This window comes from Nomascus leucogenys, chromosome 2, assembly GCF_006542625.1.
Source record: "Nomascus leucogenys isolate Asia chromosome 2, Asia_NLE_v1, whole genome shotgun sequence".
Classification (NCBI taxonomy): Eukaryota; Metazoa; Chordata; class Mammalia; order Primates; family Hylobatidae; genus Nomascus; species Nomascus leucogenys.
In genome coordinates this window covers 32,172,327-32,200,310 of record NC_044382.1, presented here as the reverse complement: position 1 = coordinate 32,200,310, position 27,984 = coordinate 32,172,327, and the positions used below count along the sequence as shown (strand labels likewise).

Sequence of the window (27,984 nt, the reverse complement as noted above, 5' to 3'; positions counted from 1 at the left end):
AGAGTTGACCACTCTTACTAGTTTGATGTGTTTCTTTCTAGTTTGTTTGGTAATTTTTGTTGCAGACATTTTGCTTCTGCGACAGGTGAATGTGTTTGAATAGACTATAAAACTAGTTCCTCTTACAGTGTTTTACTTTTGAGTAGAATTCAGTAATAATTTGGAGGAAAAGTAATTAAAGTGACCATTACTGTTCTTGTGAATTAACAGAGACCACCTTTCATGCCTCCACCCATGAGTTCCATGCCTCCTCCTCCGGGTATGATGTTTCCACCAGGAATGCCTCCTGTGACTGCTCCTGGTACTCCAGCACTACCTCCTACGGAGGAGATATGGGTTGAAAATAAAACTCCAGATGGGAAGGTAAATTATAAAATATCTTTAAGTTGTCATTTGTTGACAGAGGAGTAAAACTTAAAGAGTTCTGGCAGATTGAGATCAGTGATATTGTCAATTAAGAATGAGCCTTGGGTAAGCAGGGAATGGGGTAAGACTCCAGGAGAAGCTGACTGGATTCAATTTTTGTGCAGCAGATATAAGGTTGCCTGGAGTGCTAACACACATTTACCTTTGATTCTGGAAGCTTCTGGTCACGTTGGTACCATCTGCCTAGCACATACCAAATTCCAGGCTCCTAGAAGGAAAGCAGGTGTTCAGCATAAACTGCATTGTTTGCATAGCTGGTTTAGGCACATCAAGCCATTCTTATCAGTAAGGGAATGTCAACCCTTCTGAAATCCAAGTTCTCGGACTCCAGATAAAGGTCAGCAGGGCTTTCTACAGATAGCTGTCTCAGGTCTGTTATGTTGAATTTCTGCATAAAATATAACATAGGTTTTCCTTTGTGTGGGTGTTAAAAATACAATGTGCTCATTATAGAAAATTGGGCTGTGGGGTGGAATTACCTATTTTTGCTGTTGTTTTGTTTTTGTTTTTTGAGACGGAAGTTTCACTCTGTCACCCAGGCTAGAGAGCAGTAGCGCGATGTTGGTTCGCTGCAACCTCTGCTTCCTGGATTCAAGCAATTCTCCTGCCTCAGCCTCCTGCGTAGCTGGAGTTACAGGCACCTGCCATCATGCCCGGCTAATTTTTGTATTTTTAATAGAGACAGGGTTTCACCATGTTGGCCAGGCTGGTCTCGAACTCTTGACCTCAGGTGATCCCACCAGCCTGGCCTCCCAAAGTGCTGGGATTACAGACGTGAGCCACTGTGCCTGGCCCTAAGTTATTTTATTTTTTATTTTTTTATTTTTGAGATGGAGTCTCACGCCGTCACCCAGCCTGGAGTGCAGTGGTGCGATCTTTGGTTCACTGCAACCTCCGCCTCCCGGGTTCAAGTGATTCTCCTTCCTCAAGTAGCTGGGATTACAGGCGCCCGCCATCACGTCTAGCTAAATTTTTTTATTTTTAATAGAGGCGGGGTTTTACCATGTTGGCCAGGTTGGTCTCAAACTTCTGACCTCAGGTGATCTGCTCGCTTCAGCCCCCAAAGTGCTGGGATTACAGGTGTGAGCCACCACGCCCAGCTCTTTTTTATTTTTGAGATGGAGTCTCCCTCTGTCACCCAGGCTGGAGTGCAGTGGTACGATCTTGACGCACTGCAACTTCCGCTTCCTGCCTCAGCCTCCTGAGTAGCTGGGATTACAGGTGCCCGCCACCACACCTGGCTAATTTTTTTTAATATTTTTAGCAGAGACGGGATTTCACCATGTTGGCCACGCTGGTCTCGAACTCCTGACCTCAAGTGATCCACCTGCTTCTGCCTCCCAAAGTGCTGGGATTACAGGCATGAGCCACCACGCCTGGCCCTATGTTATTTTTAAATAGCTTTAAAGATAAAATATGGTTCCATTCTTGTTTTTAATAATAATTGACAGATTTTATGATACCATTGATTTTTGCTTCCGCTGCAGGTTTATTATTATAATGCTCGGACACGTGAATCTGCATGGACCAAGCCAGATGGAGTTAAGGTTATTCAGCAATCAGAACTGACACCTATGCTTGCAGCCCAGGCACAGGTTCAGGCTCAGGCCCAGGCGCAGGCTCAGGCCCAGGCTCAGGCCCAGGCACAAGCTCAGGCCCAGGCTCAGGCCCAGGCCCAGGCCCAAGCCCAAGCCCAAGCCCAAGCCCAGGCCCAGGCTCAAGCTCAGGCACAAGCTCAGGCCCAGGCCCAGGCTCAGGTCCAGGCCCAGGTCCAGGCACAAGTGCAAGCACAAGCAGTTGGAGCTTCCACCCCTACGACCAGTAGCCCAGCACCTGCAGTATCTACTTCAACATCATCATCCACCCCTTCCTCTACCACTTCTACCACAACAACTGCTACTTCAGTTGCACAGACAGTATCAAGTGAGTACCACTCAGCATGTGTTTTTATATAGGGGCTAGAGACATGAACAAGTAGGGGACTACATTTCATATTGATCCCAGTGTTTCTGGTATTATCCTTTAATACCAGAATTATTTAAAATACATTTTTGACACTAAAACTTTTGGGTTAGAGAAAAACAGGAATTTATATTAATAGGAGAAATTATTTGCCCAGTTGCAGTTCATGAAGCTAAATTGAGAAAGTGCAAAGTTAGCTGTTCCACTTGGCCAATAGTAATGCTGGGCATTGTGGGTTCGCAAAATAAGTGTAAGTCTTGGTCCCTACCTTACAGAGTTTCCAGTATTCCTAATCGAGGAGGCAAGAATAACACGTTAAACAATTAGATATTGGTGTGCAAAACTATACAGTGAGAAAGATGTAAGAATTTGAGAAGTGGAGAAATAAGTGGGTGGACTACTTGGGTATTTATTATGAAGGAAACGGAGTAGGATTTAAGTAGGTTCACAGGTAAGGAAAGGATTTTCAGGGAGGAGAAGCAACATGAATAAAGGTCAGGAAAATGATAAATGTAGTTTATGGGTTTTTAGGAAACTTCTGAGGTGAGGGTGTTTTTTTTGAAGGGTCTTAAGAACTAGGCAAATAGGTGAGACAGGCACTGGGGGCCTGTATCAATGCAATATTTTGGAAGATTTTTTTTGGTGTTGGTTTTTTGGGTGGTGATGAAATAAGGGAGGTTTATTAGGAGCTTCTCAGTAATCTCTTTTAGAATAGTTTCTAGACTGGGATGCGAGTAGGTGAACTGAGGAGTTGCCATAGAAGGGAGCAGTCAGAAAGGCAGGAGAATTTTCAGGTGTAAACTCACAGAGGCCCAAAGAGTAGATCTTTTCTGAAAAGGTGAGAGTCGATTAATAGCAGATTTCAGGGATTAAGAGAGGGACACAGCTGTTAATTTGCTTAAAAGATTGTCATTAATGTGACTATTGCTTTCTTTTTGGGGGGTTTCTTTTTTTCTTTTTTCTTTTTTTTGTATTAATATATGGATGTTGCTCCTTACTCTGCAGGTTGAGACTAAGCCCGAAAGTACTTAAATAATGATTTTTTTTATTTGATTATTTGTTATGGCACTTGTCTGAAGATACACAGCTGTCCTTACAGTGTGATTATAATTTGTATTATTTTACTACCAGGATAATTGATAAGAATAAAGAAAAAATGGGTTTTTTTTGTGATTACTTCAGGGACTTGGGAATTATTAGTGTGTAAGAAATACGTATAAGAGAGAAATTAATTCACATTGGCTTCAAATTTGAATTCATTTTATTGATAAAAAACAACTGAAGCAGTCAAGTAAGGTACATATAATACGGGGATAGCCTTTAAAGATCCTCTTAATGGTTTTTAGACATTTTGTAGGTGGGGGAATGTACTGAACAGGAAAATGTGAATAGTGTTTTACAAATCTGTTTGCTTTTGTAGCTAAGGTGAATTTTGATATGAAAGTATAACAATCATACTAGCTAGTTTGTTAAGGGTTGTTACCTTTTTATAGGTTTAGTGCTTCCCAAACCTCTGTGGCAAGGCAGGAGACTACCAGTTTTTATGGGAGACCTGTGGCAGTAATGGGAGAAGGGGATTAATAAAAGCAATTGTAGTTTTATGTGGAGGCTCTGTGTTGCTTAAATTTTCTTTCCTGCGTTCTTAGAAAGGAGAAATAGTAGTGCTTTATTTTGTTTTAAGAAAGGTGATTAGCTAGATAATTTAACCATACTATATATAGTCCATTTCTGTTTTCAGAGTAGTGTGTCAGTAAGCTCATAGCTGTCTTGTGTCCTGTTTGTCAGTTTTGCTTTACTCTTCAGTGATTGGGAGGACTTTATTCCCAGAACTATAAAATAGCAAAATCATATTCTTTTTACTGCTTTTAAACATCAATTTTGATGTTGTCTATGTATTCCAGTGTGTGTTTTTATTTTACTTGATTTAGTATCATAAAGTGTTGTCACGCTGCAGTCTTAATATTTCTCCATCTATTATATATAGTCATTTGTCTTTTTTAGTTAAGATCTGAGGCTGGGTTAGTATATTTTGAGGCCTAGTGCTTCACTAGCTACTTTAGCAAATGAAGTTAGTAGGAATTTACCCACTGAAGTCTTAGATACCATTCTCCCAGTTTCCCATTATTTTATTGCTTTTGTTCTTTTCCTGTCATGACTCATGGCTACTAATCAAATTCAGAAAATGCTGTGCTGGAAAGTAAGAGGAATGGGTTGTAAATATTTTTTGTCATCTCCATTGGTGTTCTTTTCCACTTGAAATTTGATGCCATTATTTATTTTCCTGACTGTAGTACTTTGGATCACAATTTTAGCAATTATCTGAATACTACAATAATATTTAAATTTTAATTTTCTGAACTACAGTATAGCTCTGTGGGGTAAATGGGACTAAAAATTAAGAATATATTTTAATCCCAGTTGAGCATAAACTCATTTTGTGCAAGTTGTGAAAAAATGATGAAGAAATCGTACTTCTCAGGGAAGCTGGGAACAATAACCAGATACATTTTCAGCCATTATAGTAGATTACAAATGCTAAATGGTATATGTATGGGACTGGGCAAATGTTGCATGTACTTTGTATTTTTCACACTGTTATAAAATTATATTAATATGATACTGTACCCTAAGGCTAGGTCTATGCTAGACCAACAATTCATTCCTGGGCCCCTGAAGATACTTGTTTGGCCCTGCTGTCTATTTAGCCAAGGTGAGTCCCTCATTAACAAGTATGAAATTGCTCACATCTTCCCAGCCTAAGTGAGTTTTTCATTATTAGAAGCTAGAAAAAGATACTGACAGATGTTGTTGTCAGTTGGATTATTGGGTGGTTTGTATTAAATAGTGTGCTTTTGTTTAGAACAAAATTGGCATAAAGATTGGGAAAGCACTGTTTTCGTTTTATTTCATTTGACAAATTCATTCTTAGTCCAATACAGGTAGACATTTTTTTCTTTACATGAAAAAAAGATGAAGTATTTGTTACCAATGAATTACCAAAATGAATTTTATTTTGGAACTAGATGGGTTATGAATAAATAACAAAATTGTTTTATAACGTGAGAATTGAAACCTTTTGAAAAGTATGAAATAAGGATTTTAGTTTTTAGTTTGATTTTAAATGCAATTACTAGGGATGGAATGTTTTATTTTGGATATTTAAAAATAATGTGTTAGCAGAACCCATATGATCCTGAATTTCACATTTTCCTGGTCTCTTACAATGGAAACCTCAGTTTAAAAAAATTTCATTTTTTTAAAATAATGAGAGAAACCTGGGTTGTTTTTGATTCCATTCATTCATATCCAGTTAGTCATTAGTTATTTGCTTATCTTTTTCTCTGTTCTTTTCTTCCTATGCATCTGTGAGGTTAATTCATCAAATGAAACCTGTTTATTACTCTTCCATACAGGAACCTTTAGTTTGCTATATACCCCATTTACCTTCATGAAGTCACACAAATAATGTGAATGCATTGTTATTAAAAGTTCAAAGTCTAACAAAACATATATATTAATAGTAAAATGTGAAAGAGGCATACACAGAGGGTAACTACCGTTAGTGTATTTTGGCTTGTATTCTACTAGATCATTTTCTCTATATTTACCTAAGTTCTGCCCTTTTCCTATCTATTTAAGGGCATGCTCCTTAGCCTTTTGTTCAGGGCTTTCTAATTTCTGCTTCTGGCCTACCTTTCCAGCCACACAACTCACTGGTTTTGTTGGTATGCCTACTGTTTCACTCATTAACTGCTTGTCTTCAATTTTCTAAATAATTCCTTTTTGTTCTTTTACTCTTTGCCTTATTCATACTTTTCTCACTGGTTTTTTTCTTCTACCCCACGCCTGCTGTTTTCCTTTTTGAAATCTTAATTTTTCAAGGCTCAGCATCCCAATATAAACTTTTCTATACCCTCTCACAGTTAGAAATGTTCTTTGGGTCTTGATTTATACTCCTATATGTTTATCCCATTTTACTTTGTATTCATTTTTATATTTCATTTAACTATTTTCAAGCTTCTTGAAGATGAGACCTTTAGACAAATTTCTTGCAGTGCATAGAATGGTCCCTTAAATACTTAAATTACTGAATGCGTGAATGATGAATGAATATAGAAAAATGACTTATGAAGGAGTGGTACATGTTTTTGTTTTATCTTTTATCAGCACCCACAACACAAGATCAGACCCCAAGTTCTGCTGTTTCAGTTGCCACGCCTACAGTTAGTGTTTCAACTCCTGCTCCTACAGCCACACCTGTGCAAACTGTTCCCCAGCCGCACCCTCAGACGTTACCTCCTGCTGTTCCTCATTCAGTACCTCAGCCAACAACAGCAATACCTGCTTTTCCACCAGTAATGGTACCTCCGTTTCGTGTTCCCCTTCCTGGCATGCCAATTCCACTTCCAGGTAAACCAACAGATTATAATGGTCTTTCCAGCTATGTTTTCATACTGTCAGTTAGTTTGTTCTCATGTGTCTGTTGCGTTTGAAATTTGCCTTGAATCTCACCTGTTTGAAACGTTTTTGAAAGATTCATGGCTAACTGCAATATTTTCTCTTAAGTTTTGGTAAATGTCCTTTTTTTGTTGTTGTTTACATGTCCTAAAATTAGAGCCACATTTAAAGCTACACTTATTTTGGATAATGCCCTCAATGAGTTAAAAATGATCATCTTTTCATGTAAATAATGTTCTAAATGCAATATTTTTGAAGGGTTGAGTTTATGAAGTTGAGAAATCACGTCACAATAGCTAACACAATTGGATGATTTATATACAGTGCACTGTTGTAAGCATGTTAGATGCATTAACTCCTTTAAATTTTACAACCCATGTTATGAGATAGGTACACAGAAAGGTTAAATTACTTGCCCAAGGTCACATAGCTAATAAGTGATCACGTTGAGATTTGAGCCTGTGCCCTCCACATCCAGATAGTAAGCTTTTAATAACTATGTTAATACTGGGAAGAAAATGTGAATGATTTAACTATAAAACAACTCATATAAAACAGGAACTAGAAGGTTCCCTTGTAAAAATTATGGAGTAAAGCATAATGTGCATCATTTAAAAGTTTAAATTGTTATGGTGAGTTAATGTGTTATATTGTCTTAAGTCATTAAAACTAGAGAAAGAATTAAGAAATATTGTGGAGTGGAATTCTTACCAGAGGGTTTAAAAATGATAGTGTTGGGCATTCCAAATTTGAATGCATTAGTTTTTGTCAAACACGTTTAATCCTTGATCCATGGTTCCTTCTTCTTGTGTTATAGTTGAAAGTATTGGTACCTTAGAGAGGTCAGATTCACAGGGCTAGTTTGTAGCAAAGATGAATAGAACTTAGGCCTCTTGTCTCAAGTTCACATTCCATCCACTTATTGCTACTTTTTTTATATTCGTTTCTGTGTAAGAATACAGTTGTATACAGCTATTTCTTAGATTTGCACACATCTTAATTATCACTGTTGCACTGGTTGTCTTTTTCTTTGTGACCACTCTGAAAAGGACACCTTCAGATATACCTTGTCAAGAAAGAAACCAAAAATTTCAGGGTTTTTTTTGATTTGGAAAACGTTTTATACATTGTCGATGTAGTGTTAGATAATTAAATGCCCATTATGTGGTGTTTAAGAAATTCAAGTCATTTAAAAAGAAAACAAAAGATGTTTTCCCTACTATTAGGGGTTATCCCTTTTCTAGATTAAATTTAAGACAAGCAGCTAGATACTTTTCTCTATGTGTAATTTTTCTGGGAAAACTAAATGATAGATGGAGAATAGCCTGATATTTGTCACAACCTCTTTGTGTAATTTTGGTCTGCTTTAGGGTTAAGGACAGTATTAAGACCAGATCATGGATTCTGAGTGATCTGAAGGAGTTGGGGTTGCTCATTTTGTAGAGAGAAGATTGAGAGGTAGCATGATAATGTTGTTTTAGTATTTTGAAAGGCTGTCATTTGAACAACTGTTGCTTTTCTTTAGAGGTTCTTATTAGGACTAATGGATGAAGGTACACAATAGCAAAATTCATTTCTGTAGAAAGTAGAGGTTTCTCACAATAAAATCCCTCTGGCTCTAGCTTCATTTTGATGTCATATTTTCCCCCAAAATATGATGACATATTTTGATGTCATATGGAGCAAGCATATCCTTGCTCCATCATTAAAAAAATTTGAACAGGTGGTGGTGACCATTTGAGTCACCAAATGAAGCAGTACCTGTGAAGTTTGGCAGTAGAAGGCATTCAATAAACAGCAGCCATTAGTGACATTTTGGGGGTCAGTTGGAAGAGAACTTGAATTGGATAGTCTTAAGATTTCTTTGGAGAGAGTGAGTGTCATACAAAGTGATATATTAGGCCGGGCAAGGTGGCTTACGCCTGTAATCCCAGCACTTTCGGAGGCCGAGGTGGGTGGATCACCTGAGGTCAGGAGTTTGAGACTAGCCTCAACATGGAGAAACCCCATCTCTACCAAAAATACAAAATTAGCCTGGTGTGGTGGTGGTGCATGCCCAGCTACTCGGGAGGCTGAGGCAGGAGAATTGCTTGAACCTGGGAGGCGGAGGTTGCAGTGAGCCGAGATCGCGCCATTGCACTCCAGCCTGGGCAACAAGAGTGAAACTCCGTCTCAAAAAAAAAAAAAAAAATATTAGTATCAAATATTAGTTTGTTTATTAAGACTTTTTGATATTGATGTTTGTTCACTTTTCTCATTTTCCCTTTTAACTCAGTCCTACAAGGTGTTTAGTAAAAAACAAGGACAAAGTAGACTTGTTTTTTTCTTCCCCAAATCTTTGGTTTTACAAACAATGAGATCTGTGTCTCCTGGTTTTTGCCTTTTAATTCAATTCAGCAATAAGGTGAATGGGAAGGATTTGTATGTAATTTGTCTTGGAGGCATAATTTCTCTTTGAAATAGCATTGTATGGGTCTAATGAGGATGATTGAGGAAGGGATGGTCAAACAAGATGAAGGGAAGAAGTGGAAGAATTAGGTAAAATACAAGAGTAGGGGGTGGAGTTTGGATAAATGGGTCTAGGATTATAGGAGTTCTACTTCTAAAACTATAAAATCTTATCTGGAATTTTAAGAAACTTAACTGTCTGTGACATTGGAATCATCCAAAATGCTGAGTGGAATCTTCTTATTTCTTAGATAATAATTTGAGGACAGAGTTGTAGGAAAATTGAACAAATGCTCCCCTTAAAAAAAAAGGTTAAAAATTTAGATTTTTATTTTGTGAGTATTCACAATCTGCATGTAATCACTTTGAGAGAAACTTCAGTGTATCTTTTTAGCATGAGAAGAAACACAGGACCTTTCTATATGGTCTGTATGTTGGTAGTCAAATAGAAGAGTTCTGCTAGCCCAGCTGGTTTTTAATAATGGTGGTTAAGCCTATGTATGAATAGATTTGATTTTCTTCTGCGTAAGTTGTATAGTTAAAATTATTTATTGGAAGATGGTTTTGGAGAACAGTCTTTGAGAGTAAAGTTCATATATTCATAAGAAATGAATTTCCTGTGCTGAGTTTAGTAGGCTCAGTGCTCCTGCAGATGGCAGTCTTTATACTAATTAAACTTAATCCATGCTGTAACTTCCTTAACCAAATGAATTTTTCCATTGTTTTCTTTCAACATTAGGGAAAATAAAATTATACATATAACTTTATTCAGCATGCTTTCATGATCCAATGTTTTTATTTTAGTTTAAAAGTTAATAGAAAGTTTACTTTAAATATTCTTTATATAAAATAGTAATTAAGAAATAAAGGTACTTTTCAATAATTGACACTATTTTTGTTTGCATGTGTGAACATAGTTAAATTGTATACAAACCCAGGAGTTTAATTTTACTTTTAGTTTCAGTGGTAGGAGAAATTTTTTTCCTGTCCTTTAGTGGGGAAAATAGTTATTGTTACTATTTTTAATTTTTATAGGGTACCAAACTAAGCTTAGTTTTTTCAGCTGAAAAAAAAAAAAAAAAAGTAAAAATTATTGCCCCTATGCTTTTCTTCAGACTTTGGCCTTTTCCTCTAAAAGTTTTTAATTTTCTCAGTTAATCAGCCTTAGTTTTCCAGCTTTTCTTTTCTTTCCCTTTTTAAAAATCACCATTGTAATGCATCATGGTGAGTCTTCATTCTTCTACTGTACATAATTTTCATTCTTTAATACAAGTACTACTACTTTAGTCAGCTTAAATGATAGAAGTTTCTGCAGCCATCAGCCCAAATAGTCATTAGTGGTATTAAAGGGGCTGTATGTTTCTTAATGTTTTAGCCTGCTTTCACAGTGTTCCAAGCCCATGGGGTTCCATAGAGCAGGCACTAAACATGGATATTTTGGCATTAGTGAAATGCTACCTTCCTCTTCATCTTTGCATTTCTTTTATTTAAAGTATTATTTGCAGTGGAATATTTGGATCCATCTCATACCTTGCTTTCTTCCTCTCCTCACCACCCCTAGCTTATTCTTTTTCTACTTCTGCATGGTTGTACTCCATGCCTCAGCTCCTGCATGTAGTTTCAACTTAGCAGCAGCATAGAGAAAGTGTCTTGTCAGTGTCATGCTGCATCTGCCTTTTACTGGTATCTAAGCAACAGCAGCATGGGTTTGATGTCCCGTGGGAAAATGTCCCACATGAGAATTTGTTATGTATGTGTAATGAAGGGGCTTTCTTTTGTTGAATTTAAACTCTTAAGACTCCTTCAATATGTTCAGAGCTGGTTTGATAAAAAGGTAATTGATGGTATTTTAGAATTAGTGTCATTGGATTTGGCAGCACTTCCCACAAAATGTCAAACAGAAAGAAATTTTACTCCATTCTTGGTCTTTTTCATTGGAAATAGCATTCTAAATTGTAGTGGTAAATTATTTCCCTGAATCCCAGTGGTAGCCGACATACAATGGCAGCTTTCCAACGTATGCTTGCTTATCCATTTTACAGGTGTAGCAATGATGCAAATAGTCAGCTGCCCGTATGTAAAGACAGTCGCTACCACCAAGACCGGTAATTTTTAAAACCATCTTAGTTTGTTTTGTCTGTAAGTTGGCATGGTAGTGAATGTTGTTGTTTATCCTTTTATTTATTTTTTGCCCAAGTAAGTGGATATTTTTATATTTTTCTTTTTAATGAGCAGTATAAATGCAGTTGTCATATTTGGCCAACACTTAATTTTCCCAATTGCCTGTAGTATTAGATTCTTTGGTTCACAAAAACAAATAAGGTCAGATCACTTTATATCTTAATTTATGTAATAAGTGTAAACAACTTCATTCTCATATTCATAACATTTAATTTTATTTTTGATGTGTGTTTTTAAGTTAAATATAAAAAAATCATTTCCATGTGTAAAGTGATGTGATTATGCTTGCATGCTAGTGAGTATATGTGTGTGAATACATGTGTATAGTATACATTTACATTTTAAAGTTATTGAAGTAAGATAACTACCTGAAACTTAAATTTTAGTATAGGATTTGAGGACTTCTTTTTTTTTTTTTTTCCCAGTTTTGATTCACATATCCTTATTTTAATAGTATTTTATTTATGTATTACCAGCTTATTTAGCTGTCTTGTGAAAAATATAAATCTTGGTTTGTCTTCTAAAAAGTAGACGAGCTTTGCTTTCTCTTAGGAAAAGAGTAAACAAAGGGTATAAGGATATTTGAGTTAATCATTTAGAGTCGATAAACTCAGTCATTTGCTATAAAACTGAGAATATTCATACCCTTTTAGTTACCTTAAAATTAAAAATAATTTTGCCTCAGGAAATATGTGTAGTAAATATGTTTGTTGTCTTCATTAGAATTTGATAAATTGTCTTTATAAAAATATATTTCTATTCATAAGTAGAGAATATACCATGTTTTAAAATACTTATTATGTTAAGACTTTGTCATAGGTGAGACCCAAATTTCTGGCTGTTTTTAAGGGTTGAATTTCTGTGTCTAATTGAATTTAGGCATTAGAACTAAAAATCCAGGGAAATAGAATTAAGTGGTATTTTTATGTCACCTTTTTATATGATTTTTGTTTTGTTCCAACTGGTCCATTCATTTATTAATATTTAATAGAAAGATTTAACTCATATTTTAGAGTTTTATTTTGTATTGCCGTTTGATACTTGGATCTAATTTTTTATTATTCTTTTTTTAGGTGTATTGCCAGGAATGGCCCCTCCTATCGTACCCATGATACATCCCCAGGTTGCTATTGCAGCTTCACCTGCTACCTTAGCTGGAGCAACAGCAGTTTCTGAATGGACTGAATATAAAACAGCAGATGGGAAGACGTATTATTATAATAATAGAACATTAGAATCAACCTGGGAAAAACCCCAAGAGCTAAAGGAAAAAGGTATATAGTGGTTTTAATGACTTGGAAAGTAGTATAAACTGTAATAAGTAGAATGGTATTTGAAATTGTGAGTTAATTTCTTTTTAACATATTTGAGGGATTTTCTAATTACACAGTCATTGAATTGTTTATTTTTACTGAATTGATAAATATTTATTTTAAAAACTAGTTCTACTTACATGTTTGTCATCATTTTTTTCCATCTGGAGAAATGGTTATACATATGTATGTACATATTTTTACTGTTAGGAATTTTCTAATTATATTACATAATTATTGTAATCGTCATTGAGATTGATAATACAGATCAGGAGGGAATGTGTTTTTTATATGTGTTCTGGAGAAAATTTAGGCCCTTAGAGTCTTAGAGGTAGAAGATTCGTAATTTTCTGTATCACAAGCTCCTATTATTATTGTTGTTTTTAAAATTTGAGACAGAGCCTCACTGTGTTGCCCAGGCTGGTCTTGAACTCCTGGGCTTAAGCAATCCTTCTGCCTCAGCTTCCCGGGTAGCTGAGGATTATAGGTGTGTGTCATTGTGCCCAGCTCACCAAACCCCCTTTTCTATTCCTAAGTATCTTAGTATCTTATCCCTTTTAGCAAAATGAATGATTGCTACAAATGATATATGAATACCTGAAAGATTTAATGTCCCTTCGAAGTCAGTAGGTTGTCTTCAAATCAGATAGTTACCTGATTGGTATAGCAAGGTATTTGAAGTTGAGCATTACATAAGATTCAAATCAAAGATATTATAAGGAAGGACATTTTATCTTTATGGTTAATACTTGGGAATGGAATATCTTAATTGCTTATTCTCTGAAAGTTCTTAGAAAATTACATCAAAACCTTTGAGTGACATTATCTTAATTTTTTTAATAGAAAAGTTAGAAGAGAAGATTAAAGAGCCAATTAAAGAACCCTCTGAAGAGCCTCTGCCAATGGAGACGGAGGAGGAGGATCCTAAAGAAGAGCCTATAAAGGAGATAAAGGAGGTAAAGTGCCAGGACCCATTAACCTGGGAGCCACATTAATTGTTTCCTACAGCTTACTTGTATCCGAGTATCTATTGGATAGATTTAAAAATAATGTTAAAAATTTGATCTCTGAAATTTTAGGATTTTTGGAAGTTCTTAATTCAGTTTTTTCTTTGAAAGTGTCATTAAATTGCTTCTTGTATTAAACTGAGATCCATAGAAAGACAGGGCCTTGGACCAGAGCTTGGACCTGAGCTCTAACCTTCTGACTTACAAAGTGAGTGGTATTTGTTAAAATTATAAGTGTAACTTCTTACTTGGGGAATGTTAGATATATTTTATCTGTCCTTTCTGCTGTTGTGTTCTTGCATAGCATGATCCACGTATAGCACTAAAAGAGTTTTTTATTCAGTGAAGGATCAGTGGTAGTCATGTTTCAGTAGTAGGAAAGCTAGCAGAAATAAGAAACAACCTTAAATGAAGAGGTATGTACTGTAGTTCTCCATATCTGCTCCTAAGCACATGGTTAGTGAGTCTGTAATACAGGACCAGCTGCTGCTGCTGGGTTCTGCTATTGTGAAATTCAGCTCTTTCTGTGGGATGAGGATTTAGAACTTTCTTCCTACTCAGAGTCTCCTCTCCTCATTGTAGCAGCAGATTTTGTGTTGATTGCACTTTGAGCTGTTTGCCTTCATGTTTTTGTGGAACATTCAGGTATTGTTAATGTGATACTAATTAGAGTAATATCATTTCTTGTAGGAGCCCAAAGAAGAGGAGATGACTGAAGAAGAAAAGGCTGCCCAGAAGGCAAAGCCAGTTGCTACTGCTCCTATTCCTGGTACTCCATGGTATGTATTTGGCTCAAGTAGTAATTTTTTTTTCTTTTCTTTTCTTTTTTTTTTTTTTTTTTTTTTTTTTGAGACAGAGTCTCACTCTGTCACCAGGGCTGGGGTGCAGTGGCACGATCTTGGCTCACTGCAACCTCTGCCTCCCTAGTTCAAGCGATTCTCCTGCCTCGGCTTCCTGAATAGCTGGGACTACAGGCGCTTGCCACCAAGCCCAGCTAATTTTTGTATTTTTAGTGGAGACGGGGTTTCACCATGTTGGCCAGGATGGTCTCGATCTCTTGACCTCGTGATCTGCCCGCCTCGGCCTCCCAAAGTGCTGGGATTACAGGTGTGAAGCCCCTGCGCCCGGCCTCAAGTAGTAATTTTTAAAAATCATGATTGATTGTTACATGGTTTATTTTGTAGAAAGAAGAAGTACTTTAAAAAGTATATGTCAAGTATGTTTTTATCTACTGAATATTTTGGCCTTTGTTTGTTGTATTTGAGTTACTCAAAACTGAAGTTCAATTACTACAAGTGTCTTCCTAGTACTACTCTCCATTAATATGTATTCTTCATAATTATAGACATGACCACTGTGAGATCCTGAATCTACTTTCTGTTTAAAATATTTTAAATTTGTTTTTGCATGTTTACTCACTATGTGATTACATTTATAGAATTGTGTAAAATTATGTCTTTCAATCTAAGTATGGCATACCTCATTTTATAGTGCTCCACTATCTTGTGCTTCATAGATAGTGTGTTTTTAAAAATTGAAAGTTTTGTGGCAACCCTGTATCTAACATGCCTATTGGTTTCATTTTTTCAACAGCACCTGCTCATTTTGTGTCTCGGTGTTACATTTTGGTAACTCTTGGGATATTTCAAACTTTTTCATTATTTTTTATCTGTTACAGTGATCTGTGATCAGTGATCTTTTATGTTACTGTTGTAATTGTTTTGGGATACCACAAACCACACCCATGTAAGATGGTGAACCTAATTGATACATGTGTGTGATCTAACTGTTCCACCGACCGGCTGTTCCCCATCTCTCTTCCTCTCCTCGGGTTTCCATTTTCCCTGAGACACAACAATATTGAAATTAGGCCAGTTAGTAGCCCTATAATGCCCTCAAAGTGTTCAAGTGAAAGGAAGAGTCACATACCTCTCACTTTGTGTGTGTGTGTGTGTGTGTGTGTGTGTGTATTTTGAACGGAGTCTTGCTCTGTCGCCCAGGCTGGAGTGCAGTGGTACGATCTTGGCTCACTGCAACTTCTGCCTCCTGGGTTCAAGCGATTCTCCTGTCTCAGCTTCCCAAATAGCTGGGATTATAGTTACGCGCCACCATGCCTGGCTAATTTTTTGCATTTTTAGTAAAGGTGGAGTTTCACTGTATTAGCCAGGATGGTCTCGATCTCCTGACCTCGTGATCCTCCCACCTCGGCCTCCCAAACTACTGGGATTACAGGCATGAGCCACCATGCCCAGCTACATACCTCTCACTTTGAATCAAAAACTAAACATGATGAAGCTTAGTAAGGAAGGCACGTCAAAAGCCGAGATAGGCTGAAAGCTAGGCCTTTTGGGCTAAACAGTCAAGTTGTGAATGCAAAAGAAGGAAATGAAAAGTGTTATTCATGTGAACATAAGAATGATAAGAACTTTATTCCTGATAATGGAGAAAGTTTGAGTGGTCTGGATAGATGATCAAACCAGCTACAACATTTCATTAAGCCAAAGCCTAATCCATAAGAGATGCCCTACCTGCCCTCAGTTCTGTGAAGGCTGAGAGTGGTGAGAAAGCTGCATAAGAGGAGTTGGAAGCTAGCAGAGGTTGGTTCATGAGATTTAAGTAAGAAGCCATTTCCATAACATAAGTGCAAGAGGAAGCAGCACCTGCTGATGTAGAAGCTGTAGCAAGTTATCCAGAAGATCAAGTGAAGGTTATTGATGAGGGCAATTACACTAAACGAGATTTTCAGTGTAGACGAAACAGCCTTCTGTTGGGAGAACATGCCATCCCAGGACTTTGATAGCTAGAGAGAAGTCACCTCCTGGCTTCAAAGGATGGGCTGACTCACCATCTCTGGTGACTGTAAGTTGAAGCCACTGCTCATTTACCATTTTGAAAATCCTAGGGCCCTTAAGAATGATGCTAAATCTACTCTGCTTGTGCTTTATAAATGGAACAGCAAAGCCGGGATAACAGCATATCTGTTTATAGCGTGGTTTACTGAGTTAAGCCCACTGTTGAGACTTACTGCTCAGAAAGAAGTTTGTTTTTTTTCTCAAAACATTACTGTTCATTGACAAAGCACCTCTTCACCCAAGAGCTGTGATGGAAACGTACAAGGAGATGAATGGTGTTTTCATGCCTGCTAACAACATCCAATCTGCAGCCCATGGATCAAGGAGTCATTTTGACTTTCAAGTATTACTGAAGAAATACATTTCATCAGGCTATAGCTGTCATAGATTGTGATTCCTCTGGTGGATCTGGGCAAAGTCAATAGAACACCTTCTGTAAACAATTCACCATTGTAGTTGCCATTAAGAACACTGGTGATTCATGGGAGGAGGTCCAGATATTAACATTAACAGGAGTTTGGAGGAAGTTGATACCAACTCTCGTGGATGATTTTGAGGAATTGAAGACTTCAGTGAAGGAAGTCACTGCAGATGTGGTGGAAGTAGCAAGAGAACTAGTATTAGAAATGAGCCTGAAGTTGAGCCAGAATTGCTGCAATTTTTATGAGAAAACTGTAATGGGTCAGGAGTTGCTTCTTATGCATGAGCAAAGAAAGTGAATTCTTGAGATAGAATCTACTGGTGAAGATGCCATGAACATTGTTGAAATAATAAGGGATTTAGAATATTACATAAACTTGGTGGATAAAGCAGCAGCAGGGCTTCCATTTTGATTGATGCCAAACTTTAAGGAAGCTCTACTGTGGGTAAAATGCTATCAAACAGCATTGCATGCTACAGAGAAATCTTTTGTGAAAGGGGGAGTCAATTGATGTAGAAAAGTTCGTATTTGTCTTATTTTAAGAAATTGCCACAGCTACCCCAGTCATCAGCAACAACCAGCCTCATGAATCTTCAGCCATCAAGAGATTGAGGCAAGATCCTCCACCAGCAAAAACATTATGATGCCCTGAAAGCTCAGATGATAGCATTTTTTTAGCAATAAAGTATTTTTAAATTATGGTATGTACATTGATTCTTTTGGACATAATGTTGCACACTAAATAGACTACAGCATGATGTATATATAACTTCTGTATATGGTGGGATACAAAAATTTTGAGATTTACTTTATTGCAATATTTGCTGTATTTTGTTGGTCTGGAGCCGAACCCACAATATCCGAGGTACGCCTGTCTACGTCTTATTTTCCTCTTATCTTGTTTTTCCCTTTTCTTCCTTTTGCCACATCAGTGCTTCCCTTCCTGTTCCTGCTTCAGTTTATTTAATCTATATACAATCCACAGATTGCAATGATTTGGCTTGCTTCTGAGGTCTTGTAATCTATAGGTTCCCTTCTAACTTCTTTTCCTTGTTTTTGTTATTGAAGAAATAAATGTTTTTCCTATAGTGTTCCCAAGTCTGGATTTGTCCCCATGGTACTAATAGGGTCCTCCACTCCTGAATTTCCTACAGACAGGCAAGCAGGTCTAGAAGTGTGATCAGATTCGGATTTAATCTTTTTGGCAAGCCTAGTTCATAAGTGATGATTATTATTGCGTAGATCAGATGTTTTCAGCTAGGAATAATTTTGCCCCTAGTGGACGTTTGGCAATGCCTGAAGACATTTTTGGTTGTCAAAACTTGGAAGGTGTTAGTGGCATCTAGCAGATAGATGCCAGGGATGCTGTAAACATCCTGATATGCACGGGACTGCTCCCAACAAGAATTACTTATCTAGCCCAATATGTCAGCAGTGTAAGATTGAAAAAACTTTGGCCAAGATCGATTAAATCATTAACCCATTTGTGCCAAAGGTTGCAAATTTTTTTGTGAAAAATAAGACCTTGGCAATGACCTTGAGCAGTAGGATATAAATCCCACAAGCTTAGCATTCCAATAATGGAACACTAGGCATAACTGTGTTGAAAGTAGTGGTAATGTATTTCTTTTATTCCCTTTTCATTTATTAACTGGGATGCTTATAGAGAGATACTTCCCCTTATCACCGTTGGTGACTTAGAGGTACAAATTATATAGGAAGGGAAGGGCTTAGCAGTTTTCAGAATAATGAGTTGGTTTGAGTATTATTAATTCATAGATTTAAATATATTTTCTATGTTTTTAATCTATTGCAGTTTTTATCCTTATTGATGTTTAAAATTGTCTCATCTTTGGTCAGGAGAAGCCTCTTGTGCTGACTGTTTAGGTTTTTTTTTTGTTACAATCCTCTGTAGCTTCCCTGCTTTCTGCTATGACAAGATGTTCTAGGCTTATCTTGTATATTTCCTGTCTCAGACCTAGACTCAGCCATTTCTCCAGGGGGCCCTTGGCATTTTTGTGGAAAGTGAATAGTTTGCAACTGAATTAGTCATTATTTTTAGACTTCTTTGGTAGACCCAGCTGGAAGATACACACATTAAAAGATACAGCATGAGTTCATACCATTACTTGGCCATTTAGATCTACCTGAAGATTTTTATTGAACCTCATCATCTATCTTCAGTATCTCATTTCTTGCTGAAAATACTGTTCTCAATGATAATGACCTAATTACTCATTTGTTTTTCTCAGACATGTCACTGAGTAACAATACCAAACTATCACTAACAACATGATTACTGAAGATAGTTTTTGTTGTTGCTCTAGGAATGTGTAATCAAATTACTGTGTTTTAAAGGCACTTGGAGTTGTTGTTTTCTGTATAATTTCTATGTAATTATTCCACTGACTGTTACACAGGCTGTCTTAAAAAATAATTATGGAAAATATTTACTTGGTTTCAAAGTTTTAAAAACAGTCTGTATTCCAAGAATATATTCCTGGGTTGTGGTTTCTCCGTTTGAGTATTGTACATGAAAAGCTAGTAACCAACTCCAAACCCCCTCAATTTGGAGCTTCATGGTCCTCATTAATTTTCAGACTTGGGGGTCCGTCCCCACTTCCTCTGTTCTTCAGATGAGATAGTTAATTATTGATTTTTTTTTTTTTTTTAAGTGACAGGGTCTTGCTCTGTCACCCAGGCTGGAGTACTGTGGCATGATCATAGCTCACTGCTCCAGCCTCCTGCCTGCTGGGTAGGTGGGACTACAGGTGCATGCCATCACGCCTGGATAATTTAAAATTTTTTATTTTTAGTAGAGATGGAGGGTCTCACTTTGTTGCCCAGGCAGGTTTCAAACTGCTGGCTTCAAGTGATCCTCCCACCTCAGCATCTCAAAGTGCAGGCGCGAGAACTATGGGCGTGCCATGCCCAGCTGATCCATCTTCTAATTCACTGATTGTTTTCTGGCGTTTCCATTTTGTCTTGAGCCAATCCAGTGAAATTTAATTTCAGTTATTTTTAATTTCTAAATTTTCCTTTTGGTTGTTTTTTTGTAGTTTATATTTCATTACTGAACTCTTTTCATTTATTTTAAGTGTGTTTTTCTTTATCTTGGGGAGGTATAGTTATTGTTGCTTTAAAGTTTTTTACTATCTTAACATGGGAGGCTTAGTCTGATCATTTCAACTTGTAAGTTACCTTGGACTTGACAAAACTGTTGAATAACTTGATAATCAGGTCATATAAACTTAGTTTCTATTGGGGTTTTAGCTGCCATGCTACTGCAACCATGCCACTCTGCAACCAGGGATCACCCTCAGGGCAGAGCTACGAGGTGGGTGAAATGGGAGATTTACTCCCTTGCAGTTGTTTCTCTAAATTTTGACTGTCCTCCATATTGCTTTCTGTTTATTCATTAAGACTGTACAGGGCCTGAATGTAGTTGTGGTTTTTTTTGTCCTTTTTTTTTCCTTTGAGTTTTCTAACTGTAATTAACAGGACCAGTGGGTTGTAGTGGGCTGCAGTGTATGATGCCCTAGTGCAACTGGTACTTTACTTTTTTTTTTTTTTTTTTGAGACTGGGTCTCACTTTATTGCTCAGCCTGGAGTGCAGTGATACGATCACAGCTTACTGTAGCCTTGACCTCCCAGGCTCAGGTGATCCTCTCACCTCAGCCCTGAGTAGCTGGGACCACAAGCTTGTGCAACCACATCCAGCTAATTTTTTTAATTAATATTTTTTGTAGAGATGGCGTTTCACCATGTTGCCCAGGCTGGTCTCAAACTCCTGAGCTCAAGTGATCCTCCTGCTTTGGCCTCCCAAAGTGTTAGAATTACAGGCCTGAGCCACTGTGCCGGGCCTTCCCTTTACTTTTTAATTTAGATATAATTAGATCTTAAAGTCTTCATAGAAGGTTGCATTTGAGTTTGTAGTTTTGGTTTGTTAAGAAATATTAAGAACTATAGTAGGTAGGATGCTATGTCTGTTCTTTAGCTTTAGAACTGCTTAATAGCGTTATTGTTTCCATTAAACTCATTTTTTCTGATAGTTTAAAATTTAGTACTCTCAAATTGAGTGTGCCAAACCAAATTCCTAAGCATTTTAATCTCTGATCACAAATTGCTTTGCATTTCTTGGTTTTCTCAGTTAATATGTTGATCTGTTATTTTTGCTTGAGTCATTCAGTTATCTTGTAAAAACCATGTTTGGTTCTCTGTAAATAACTATTGGTAATAAGAACATGTCGTTCTTCAGTACCCTCATCTCCCTACATGTGACAGGCTGAAAGAAGTCCTAGCTATAAAATATGTTCTGTAACATAAGAGAATGATATTTTGCATCAATTCTTAGGTGTGTCGTTTGGACCGGTGATGAGCGGGTCTTCTTTTATAATCCCACCACTCGTCTTTCTATGTGGGACCGACCTGATGATCTGATTGGCAGGGCAGATGTTGACAAAATTATTCAGGAGCCCCCTCATAAAAAAGGAATGGAAGAATTGAAGAAACTAAGTAAGTTTAAAATTAGGAATTTATCCACTGATTTTAACATTCTTTTCATATTTTGATAGAAAATGTGGAGGGCATTTAGAAACCCTTTACTTTTCAAAGAATATAAGAAGCGTTAGAAAAAATAGACTGCTATCCTAGTTTGAATGAAATAATAGAGATTAAAAATATGGAGAGAATTTGGATAAGATCGTGCTTTGTAAAATATGTGTGTCTTTAATTTATTGTTCTACTCAAGATTTTCAGTTAGTCCAAGATATGGTTGGTAGTGCTGCTGCTTGCTTAGTGCTTATCAATACTACTGAAATGCTCCTCAGTGGGCCTTTTAGCACCTTTTCTGACTAGTAATATATTTCTTGAAATAATACAGTACAAATTTTTAAAAAATACAAAATCTCAGTCTTTTGAATTAGATGGTAAGTCCCTTATGTTCCTGAGACTAGACACCTAAACCTTACTAAGAGATTATCTTTTAATCTACCTCATATTCAGAGGGCATTCTAATATATTGAGTACAAATATTTGTACGTAATTTTTGTTGTGTATTTCTTATTGGTAATTTGCCCTTGTATTGATATGATTGTGTTTTTATAGAACTGTGGCCCGCAAGTGGTACAGAAGCAAGATAAATGAATTATTTAATACTTCTAATGAAATAAATCCTAGTGTGTGTATCATTTATAGTCATTGAGACATTTTCATGCATTATATATATGCTGAATTATAAGTAATTTCTGAATCAGTGCAACTTTGCCTATCTGGTGCTGAAGGTACTAGGCTCACCTTCAGCAATACTTGTTTTATAGGTATGATAATAATACTTTATGGTATTGAATGATGTTGAAACAATATGTGATTTTCTTTTGTTTTTCGTGAATTTGTTTTTAAATATTTGATTCATTCATTTGATAAATACATTAACATGCACCATTAAAAGGTACTGTAAATTCTGAATCAAGAAAGCTTTATTTTATATATTTGTAAATTTAAGGTTTGGGCAAGAAACATTTCAAAATGAATTAAATTTAATGTAAAGGGAAGATAAATAGAGGAAGTATAGAATTATGCTTTGTTTAATGTTTTATAAAGGGATGAATATTAAGAGGTGAATATGGTATGTAAACAGTAATTTTTAAAAAGAAAAGTTTGTGAAATATATGCAAATGACTTTGTAACAATATTTGAAATGTTTTTGCCAGGGCACCCAACTCCGACAATGCTGTCGATCCAAAAGTGGCAATTCTCTATGAGTGCAAGTGAGTGAACTAACCATAAATTGCAGCTTCTTTTTAATACTATTAAAGCAAGTGTTCTGGTAGTGATTAGCAGAAGGATTCATGCCTAAATATTTTAATTAAATTTTGTCTTATAGTTAAAGAGGAACAAGAATTAATGGAAGAAATTAATGAAGATGAGCCTGTTAAAGCAAAAAAACGGAAGTAAGTAATACATACAATTTGATTGAGGTAGATTATATCTTTTAAAAGGTGATTTGGTAATAATTTGTGATTGGAAGGGACAGGTAATGTGAATGTTGTTAGGAGACATGATTGCTCTCTTAGGCCTGATAGTAAATAGCTTTGTTTTTCATTGTAGAAAATGTGTCCCTTCTTTTGCTAGATTTGTAGAAGATTTGGGTATTCATATATATATTATAAAGCCAAATGATAGTTTTGGAATTAATTCTTTTTGGAAATTTATTAGGTCTCAATTTTATAAAAAGTTAATTTCCTCCCTCATTTAGACCCCAATAGATACCATTCCAGAGATCTCATAAAAACAGACAGAGACTTCTCCCTCTTTATATGGTTATGACTTACCTAGTCCTTGAGTCTGGTCATTACTCCTTGGTGAGGAGAGAACCCATCAGCCTAGGAAGTGCTCTGCGAGAAAGAGACTGCTAAGAAGTAGAGGCATTAGCTTGGCCAGTACTCTAGAGTTGGGTAAAATGTAAATGTTATGGCGGGGGGAAGGATGGGGTAGAGGGTATGCATGTATGGGGAATGGGACCATTATTTAGCAGCAAAAAGGAAAGTTTGAAGACATTAACAGAAACTGGTTAATCGTAGTCCTTATCTGAAAAGGACAGATTGAATGCAGCCAAATTATGGCAAAGAAATCAGTAAGACAACCCCTATAAAGGGTAGTTCTTTTAAAAAAAATTTCTTTATTGGCAACAACATAAAAGATATGAAAGAATCACTCATAATTTATCAGTGTAACATAGCTATTCTCATTTTTGCAATTGACTTTTTAGTTCTTGACCAAATGTAATTTTTATTAGTTGTGATTAACTGATTTTGTGCTTTTTTTAAAAAAAAATACCTAGAATAAGACATTTGTTAATTATTATAAATGACTGTATTCATTCTGTTTATGTACCATAATTTTGGATGTTCCTACAATGTTAAACTTTTAGGTTGTTTTTAATTGTTTGTTCTTATAGACAACTCTGTAAGGTTTTTAACTGCTTTTATCAGGAGAATGTCAAAGAAGTCCTTTATGTGGATTGCCCGAGCTTCTCTATTTAGGTACAAAGCTAAAAGCCTATTTTTCCTGGCTTAGTTTTTCTTTTATTTCCTTTATTGAGATAGATAGCGATAGTTTGTATTGTGACATTTTCATTTAGTATAGTTCTATAAAGGTTATTTGTTTTCATTAGTTATTTCTTGGATGTCTTTTAACTCTTTAACTATTTAAATAGTTTTAAAATTATTATTATAAGAGGGTATATTGTTTGGCAAATTGCTTTTACAACTGTTTGTTTTGTGCATATCTTAGGTCACAGACTATCTCGCTAAGTTCCTGCAGGTCACGGACTATGTCTTCTATTTCTTTTGATTCATTGCCTAAGTTGCTAAGTACCTCTCACTTGCATTTGTGGGTTAGCCTTAGTTTCATTTAAATCTCCGGGGCTACCTACAGTTCCCTGTAGAGCATACTTTTGAATTTCCACATGTTCTGTTTTCCTGATTCCCTTAAGTTCGTATAGGGAATAAGAGCCAATTTTTAAAATATACTTAGCAGATCGTATTTAAGAAGGAAGATCTGCTGAAATACACCCAGATATTATTGAATTACATGCTTTTTTGGATTATTTACATGAATGGGCCTTTTTCATAGTGCTGCATATATTTGAGAGGTGCTGTGATTCCATGTTTACAATTTCACTTGAGTACCACGCAGAAACAGGGTTGCCCTTACCCCTGAGGTGCATTTTTGGAGGAACAAGAAGTAGTTTAGTCTATTGATGAACAGTTCTAATTCCACCTAACTACTCCTGGGCCCATGTTGCTCTCTGGGACCTGTCCTTCAACTTAAATCTCAACTTATCACCCAGAAAGTGAGTAATAAAAAGTCAGGTAGGTAAGGTATATATCTTACATATTCACTTGGCCAAGATTGCAGATATTTTAGTTTTATTTTTAAAATAAATGTTTGAGATTACTAAAACATAATACCACTTAATACCAATTTTTATTAGATTTTGCAAAATATTTTATGTATTTATAATGTAAAACATTTTGGAAAATACTGTTTTTTCTATATTTCAAGAACTAAAAAAATTATATTCTGTGCTGTTTGATTCTGACACATAGAGGTTTACTGCAGTGTTAAACTTTTTTTTTTTTAAGTAAGGTTGCTCCCTTTTTATGTTATTAACCAGTGTCAGGGAGAGACAGCACATTAAAGGTGTATTTTTTTCCTAATAATGTATCCATTGTAAATCATTAGAAGCCCATTTTAATTTTGTTATTATGAAAGTTATTTATCCCTTAGAGTTCATTTGAAACCCTCAGTATAATTTGTTTTTGCCAAAAATATGCTGCTCAGTAGTGAGTCTTGAAAATTCCTTTGATTTTAAGATTTCTAATAAGATCTGAGAATTAATATTTTGTCAGTTGATGTCTTATGTTTTATTTTTTTATAGGAGAGACGATAATAAAGACATTGACTCAGAGAAAGAAGCTGCCATGGAAGCTGAAATTAAAGCTGCCCGAGAAAGGGCCATTGTCCCTCTGGAGGCTCGAATGAAGCAGTTCAAGGACATGCTGCTAGAGAGAGGGGTCAGAAAACAATCTTTGGGGGAGATATTTCTGTTTTGTATAAGTAATATAAATATGTCTTGCTAAAAGGTCAAATCTAAGGTTAGTGCTCATGTTATTGGGGGGCGGGGGATAAGGGGATTTTTAAAATTACCGTACATTTTTTGCAACAGCCTTTTTCTTGGCTAATCTTATCATATTTAACTAAATGCCATTTTACTGTCCTTTTAAGTACAAATAACACTTAACATTTATTGGGTCATTAAATTGTGGTGAGTAGTGTAAGACGAGTATTAACATTACAGAATGGCGGACTGCTTGGGATAGGTAAGGTATATATGATTATTCTTCCTTTAATATCTTGAGAATGGCTTTTGTTAAAGGAGAACTGATACTTTGTGATATTAGTATTTGCAATTTAATTGAGAAGGGATTTCAACTATTTGGTTATATTCACAGATTCATTTGAATAAGTAAAATTGTTCAATTTTAAATCACAACATTGTTCACAAGATTGGAGCAAGCATGAGAAATCAAAATACAAATCTTCAAGGCTTTTTCTGATGTACTGATTTTTAAAATGTCACACAGTAGTGGTTATTTTAATGAGTAATTAAGTATGTGTTATTTCTATATAATATAGGAATGTTCAGAGCCAATTAGTGTGGAAATTTGCTATTGCTAGCCTCCCACTGCTTGTCATTTATTAGTGATGGAAACTTCAGTATGGTTTTATGTCTCCTTTATAAACAGATACCCTGTAGATTTCAAGCAAAATTATGACCTTTATATTTTTAGAGCAAACTTAATTATGAGGCAATACATTTTTATTTTAAAGGTGTCTGCTTTTTCAACATGGGAGAAGGAGTTGCACAAGATAGTTTTTGATCCCCGGTACTTACTTCTCAATCCTAAAGAGAGAAAACAGGTAAAAGGAAAATGGCATGAACTAAGAATGTCTATCTCTTGCCAACATAGTTTTTAAATTATGAGGAATAAAGTACCATCCCTTTTTTTTCTGATACAGCATTTCAAAAATATATTCTTGCATCTTAGAACCTACTATGCGTCTATGTGTGGACATTTCTACCTCAAAATTCTTGGATATTTTTGCCTTTATGAGCATGGCTGTTGTCTTGTAAACGTTTTGTCCTTATGCCTCTTATACCTAGGTTATGTGTAGTATGGTTTTAAAATTGATTTCAAATGCATTTACTAATTTGCTTGTTTGGGCCAATGATGCAAATTTAGAGTAGAAAAATAGCAAAATACAGATGAGTAAAAAGGAGAAAAAAGCCACTGTAATCCCATCCCATAGATATGACTACCGTTGAACACTGGTTTATTATTGAATACTGAACAGCCTTCTTGACCATTATGTGTCAGTATGTACATATGTATGTGTGTGTGTGTCCTGTAGATAGTAAACATAGGTTTATGTCTCATACACAACTACACATACAAAGTTCACATCTAACTAGCATCTGTTAAAATATCTGTTTCCATCATAAACTCAGAAAAACAGTGGATACTTCAGGGTCCCTGTCGAATTAGTGTTGCTTTTTATTCCCATGATGATTCAGTGACACATAGCAGTTTGTGATTGCCTCTTCTAAAGCATTGCACACTTCCAACTTACTTAATTTCTGAATTATCTGAATTATCCTGACACTGAGCTCCATAAAATGGTGAGTATGTGGAACCACTTGCTATAGTGCTGTTAAGCCGTAAGATTTCGTTTGGTAACAGTGGTGCCCATCTTTCATATTTTTGATGTAACAATTGAAATAATTCTCCACACAGTGTGTATCATTATGCATGTATGTCTAATCATGGACTTGAATGAAGGGAGAAAATTTACAATGTGTCAGATATGTATTTAGTACTTGGAATAGAAAGACATAACTTCCTTAATGTATTTGCATCTTCATTTTAAGCTTTGTATCTTTTTTAAAAAACAAAAAACTCTGTGAGTTTTTTATTCTCATTTCAGTTTATGGCTCTATCAAAATTTATAAATTAGCCTTGATTCCTTAGTTTTCCCACTGCCCGTTTACAGTCTTATCAGCAAATCTATAACCTACCTTCAAAAAATTTCCAAATCTCACCTTTTATTAATCATTTCCCCCATTAACACCCTAATCCAAGCCACCATAAACAACCCTTATCATCGGTGTAGCCTGTTGTTGATCTCCTTCATTCCATCTGTTCTTGTTCCTCTTTAGTCAAGTTCTTTTTCCACACAGCAGCTAGACTAATTTTTAAGTTTAAGTGATATTAAATTAAGTCACTGTTCCCTTGCTTGAAACTGTTTAGTGCTTTCCATTTCATTGAGGATAAAATTGAAGCTCTTTTCAT

At 35.9% G+C, this 27,984-nt stretch overlaps 1 protein-coding gene across 7 annotated transcripts in view; it reads left to right on the top strand.

The window, feature by feature from the left end:
- Positions 1 to 27,984, top strand: part of TCERG1 (transcription elongation regulator 1) — a 63,021-nt gene that overhangs the window by 8,692 nt on the left and 26,345 nt on the right. For 4 of the 7 annotated variants that reach the window (XR_004033256.1, XM_012505071.2, XM_030827065.1 and 1 more), the window contains exons 3-15: positions 211 to 363; positions 1,914 to 2,349; positions 6,556 to 6,798; positions 11,337 to 11,399; positions 12,549 to 12,749; positions 13,632 to 13,744; positions 14,486 to 14,574; positions 21,423 to 21,583; positions 22,780 to 22,836; positions 22,953 to 23,019; positions 24,061 to 24,111; positions 25,512 to 25,647; positions 26,465 to 26,554. Coding sequence is in view for 6 of the 7 variants with exons in the window: in XM_012505071.2 (XP_012360525.1) it covers positions 211 to 363; positions 1,914 to 2,349; positions 6,556 to 6,798; positions 11,337 to 11,399; positions 12,549 to 12,749; positions 13,632 to 13,744; positions 14,486 to 14,574; positions 21,423 to 21,583; positions 22,780 to 22,836; positions 22,953 to 23,019; positions 24,061 to 24,111; positions 25,512 to 25,647; positions 26,465 to 26,554 (1,860 nt within the window). In the remaining variant the exon portion in view is untranslated. The remainder of the gene's footprint in view (positions 1 to 210; positions 364 to 1,913; positions 2,350 to 6,555; positions 6,799 to 11,336; positions 11,400 to 12,548; positions 12,750 to 13,631; positions 13,745 to 14,485; positions 14,575 to 21,422; positions 21,584 to 22,779; positions 22,837 to 22,952; positions 23,020 to 24,060; positions 24,112 to 25,511; positions 25,648 to 26,464; positions 26,555 to 27,984) is intronic. The other 3 variants (XM_012505072.2, XM_003266584.3, XM_003266583.3) reach the window with 3 other exon arrangements.